The sequence below is a fragment of the Gordionus sp. m RMFG-2023 genome, chromosome 1, assembly GCF_954871325.1.
Source record: "Gordionus sp. m RMFG-2023 chromosome 1, tfGorSpeb1-WG-v2, whole genome shotgun sequence".
In the NCBI taxonomy this organism is placed as follows: Eukaryota; Metazoa; Nematomorpha; class Gordioida; order Chordodea; family Parachordodidae; genus Gordionus; species Gordionus sp. m RMFG-2023.
This window is the reverse complement of record NC_088775.1, coordinates 3,933,172-3,937,401: the sequence shown is the minus strand read 5'-3', so window position 1 is coordinate 3,937,401 and position 4,230 is coordinate 3,933,172. Positions and strand designations below refer to the sequence as shown.

General features: G+C 38.7%; 1 protein-coding gene across 1 annotated transcript; it reads right to left on the bottom strand.

The window, feature by feature from the left end:
- Positions 1-201: 201 nt before the first annotated feature.
- On the bottom strand, positions 202-4,016 carry LOC135929705 (collagen alpha-1(I) chain-like). The gene is made up of 8 exons (XM_065466438.1): positions 3,969-4,016; positions 3,771-3,896; positions 3,136-3,642; positions 2,211-2,336; positions 1,252-1,744; positions 936-1,107; positions 672-871; positions 202-428 (listed from the first exon to the last, which is right to left on the bottom strand). Exons 1-8 carry the CDS (start codon positions 4,014-4,016, stop codon positions 202-204), a joined length of 1,899 nt encoding a protein of 632 aa, XP_065322510.1.
- Between the last annotated feature and the right edge of the window lie 214 nt (positions 4,017-4,230).

Sequence of the window (4,230 nt, the reverse complement as noted above, 5' to 3'; positions counted from 1 at the left end):
TAATTTCTATTTATTATAATTGTTAATATCGCGAAAAAATAATAAGATTATATTTTATTTTCGATTGAGTCAGGAAAATAATTAAGCAACAAAAGCATACTCGATTAATTAAGTATAAAATAATAGATATCGCAAATACATCGTTACACATATATATATATTTTTTTAAATTTGTAAATGATGGTTGGGTATATTTCCGGTTTATTTTCCGCAGACAACGCAAGCGATTTCTCGACCATCCGGATAGGCCGAACATGGGAGGGCTCCGCATTTGACTTCAACGACGTGCAGGGCACTTCCGTTGAGATCACCCTCTCGTTTTCTTCCGTCGTAGCTAGATTCGGGAGTTCGATCTACGCATATGTACTGCGATCGAGAGTATCTATTGCTCAGGGACATCAGATACCCGGAGTACTCCTTAACCATGGCTGTGGTAAAAATGAATAGTTGCAATAATTTTTTTGTTTAGAATTCAAAACCGGAAATAAAAATTTAGGAATCCTCGCAAACAAGGGGACAAATAACCAAAATCTTTTAAATAATTTTAGAAGTCGTTGGAACCGGAAATAGAATTCCTTTTCGTCCAAGTTTATTTTATAAGTTATCGAAAAGTGTTCTATTGTTAATTGATAATTTTTTTGGGGGGTAAAAAAAATAAATATATTACGTACTTTTAGGACAATCCTTTTGTCCGGGGATCATGACATGGGAGCACATATGGAAAGTGTAACATATGGCGCATACCGCTTGCTGTCCCTGCAAAGCTCCGGGGGGTGTAGAGAAGGGGCTGGACTTGCTGTGCACTCTATATTCCGCTCCGTATATTCCAGCTAGCGGTAGGTTGTCGGGCCCCGAAAATCCGGGTATAAATCTGTTTAAATGGTTTAAGTTTCATTTTCATTTTTTATCACTATGCAAAATATTATTCATTTTACCCTCTAAGTTCAGGATTTTCTGGCATGCACAAATAATTGTGACCGCCTCCAGGGAATTCGTCGGAGTAATGTCCACCGGCAATATATCCAGTGTAAAGAATTTGCGCACGCGTATTAGAGTCCGAGCAGGTTTTACTGCCCCAATGAATATAATAAGAACCGCCACATAGAGCTTTTTTTTTTGCATTATTGATATTTGACGATATTCGATTTTAAAAATGAGGAAATTAATTAATACCACTTTCATTAGAAAGTGGGATCAAGTAAGCTTCCCTTAAATATAAAAAAATAATATTAAACAAAACAACAAACTTACACATGATTCGAGCATCTGCTTGGCACTGGGTCTTGCAAGATCCAGGGGAACCGGGTAACCCAGTAGGACCGTCTCTTCCGCTGCTTCCAGGTGAACCGGATTCGCCATCTCTTCCTGCCTCACCGGTTGGTCCTTTTTCTCCATCGTTTCCGGGATTCCCAGGAGTTCCAGGTTGACCCCTTGATCCAGGCCCTCCTATCTGCCCGTCGGCACCTGATCTCCCTTCGTTTCCTGACCTACCATCTCGGCCAGGCTCACCTGAAGCTCCTATCTCGCCCTTGCCTCCTTGGGGTCCATCTGGTCCCTTTGATCCGGGTCTGCCGTCCGCCCCAGGGCTGCCTGGCTCCCCAGCTAAACCGGAAGATCCTTGCCTTCCTGCTTCACCAGGTTTTCCATCGAATCCCGGTTTACCCGCAGCACCGGGTTTTGCATCGTTTCCCTTTCCTCCTGGGGCACCGTCTTTGCCATTGCGACCAGCTTCACCGTCCTTGCCCTTTTTGTCAGTTAAAAAAATAAATGGCATTCTTAATTTTGGACGATATTTTTTATGGTTTTAAAATTTCTGGTTCGAAGATTATGTCGCCCTAAGAACACATCTTTTACGCTGCGTTTTAATTAGTAAAGCATTATTTTCGCCTCCATTATTTAGAACAGCTGTTTTTTATTTCTATCGTTTAATATAAAATAAATTGAGGGAAATTATAGATTTTTTTTTGTACTAAAAATATTATAAATTCATACATTCTTTTTAAGGTATAATTTAGAAATGATAATCATAATCATCAATAAATTTAAATATGAATGTAACATTTTTCATTTCATACTTGCTAATTAATAATGACTAAATTATAGAGTTAATAGCATCACTGAGTTTTTCAAACTTCTTTAATTTGAGCACAGCGTTTTAAAAGATGTGGTGATTGGTGACATTTTCCCAAATCTTATAAAAAAAAAATTACTCGTTGTCCGTCCTCGCCAGGTCTTCCATCTTGCCCCGGGAAACCATCTCGGCCAGGTTGTCCGTCTTGACCGGGATTACCAGAATTTCCATTTGATCCATCAAGACCGGGTAATCCAGGAAATCCCTTTTTTAAAAATAATTATTATAATTTATTGCTACGTTAGAATTGGAGGCCATTAATAAATGTTACGTTTAAAATGTATTTATATCAATATCGATACATTTTGAAACTTTAACCACTCTTCGGGATTGAATTATAAGATTTTTTAAAAAAATTTCAAAATTTAATGAAATAAAATGCGATCACGTGTCTTTTTTGATTGGTTATATATTGTAATATGTTGCTAAGGAGATAAAGAATTCATCAAATCTTTAAAATTCTAAAAAATGTGCTATATAAATCATTTATAATCCTTTCTAAATTCCTTCATGCCCCGCGATATGACACCTACAAGATGACCATATAATTAATAAAATTTCTATCCAACAAGTGGGAAAGCTTATAAAAAATATATATATTAATTTACTAGCTTTCTTTAAAGCTTTTTTAAAGAAAGAAAGAAAGAGAAGAGAAAGAAAGAAAGAAAGAAAGAAAGAAAGAAAGAAAGAAAGAAAGAAAGAAAGAAAGAAAGAAAGAAAAGAACGAAAGAAAGAAAGAAAGAAAGAAAGAAAGAAAGAAAGAAAGAAAGAAAGAAAGAAAGAAAGAAAGAAAGAAAGAAAGAAAGAAAGAAAGAAAGAAAGAAAGAAAGAAAGAAAGAAAGAAAGAAAGAAAGAAAGAAAGAAAGAAAGAAAGAAAGAAAGAAAAACAAACAAACTAATATTTAAAAAGATATATTATGCTTGTTAATATGAAAAATGTAACAATTTAAATAATGTATTTATCGACAATTTTTATAAATTGAAGCAATAAAATGATATCAAACCTTTTGTCCTGGGTTTCCGGGTTTTCCATCAGGTCCAGGTTTAGCGGCACCACCATCTTTCCCTCTGAAACCGTCCTTGCCAGGGCTTCCAGCTTTACCATCTAAACCTGGGGGTCCGGGAGGTCCCGAATTCCCGTCGGGTCCGGGGTTTCCGTCTCGTCCCGGGAAAGCATCCCTACCTTTATTACCATCCGAGCCTGGTCGACCAGGTTGGGCATCTCTTCCAGGTGCTCCGGCATCGCCTGGAGGACCAGGTGCTGAGAAGCTGGTTCCGGGGTTTCCATCGGCTCCGGGTTGACCTGGTGCGCCATCGGATCCTGGCAAACCATCGTTACCCGCTGGACCAGCTTGACCAGCGGCTCCTTTCGGCCCCGGAGTTCCTTTGGCTCCTGGGGCTCCGGCATTACCCGGTTTACCCGGGGCTCCATCTAATAGATCGTTACCGTGTGTACCCTCAGTACCGTGTGAACCTTCATCAGCTGGAATACCATCGTTGCCAGGTAAACCCTAAAATTGTAAAAGAAATAATATTGAGGTTTGTAATATAATGTATGCGAATTGTTTTTATATAAATTACTATACATATATCGATTCTTCAAATATTGAGAATAACAAAATCTTTTAAATCAATTTACTGGCAGTCCATCAGTTCCTGGCTGACCATCCTTGCCAGACGCGGCTGGAGGACCTGGTTTTCCTGCGCTACCCCTTTTTCCAGGTTTACCGTCTTTTCCTGGCTTACCTGGTGAACCGGGTGGTCCCTATAAATAGTTTGGCATTATAGTTAATATTAGAACAATTATATTTTAATAATACCTCTGGACCCTCTGGACCTTGCTCTCCCAGAGCACCGTCACTGGCTTTGTCACCCGGTCTACCATCGGTTCCTGAAGATGCCGGTCTTCCCTTGGCACCTGGCGCACCCTGAAATCCTGGTAACCCATCTTTGCCGTCCGGACACCCGCAATCTAAATCGTAAAGAAATCAAATGTGTATTTATTGGTTATTGTCGTCAAAATAAGATATTTTTTGCATCGTTTGTAATTATTATATGTATCACCATAGTCGCTGATACAAACAATTTTGATTTCATTT

Coding starts and splice junctions, on each gene's coding strand:
- LOC135929705 (XM_065466438.1), bottom strand. CDS start 4,016: ATGGTAGACCGGGTGACAAAGCCAGTGACGGTGCTCTGGGAGAGCAAG. Junction 1,745..2,210: donor CTGGCGAGGACGGACAACGA/GTAATTTTTTTT, acceptor ACTGACAAAAAG/GGCAAGGACGGTGAAGCTGG. Junction 429..671: donor ACAAAAGGATTGTCCTAAAA/GTACGTAATATA, acceptor TTTTTACCACAG/CCATGGTTAAGGAGTACTCC.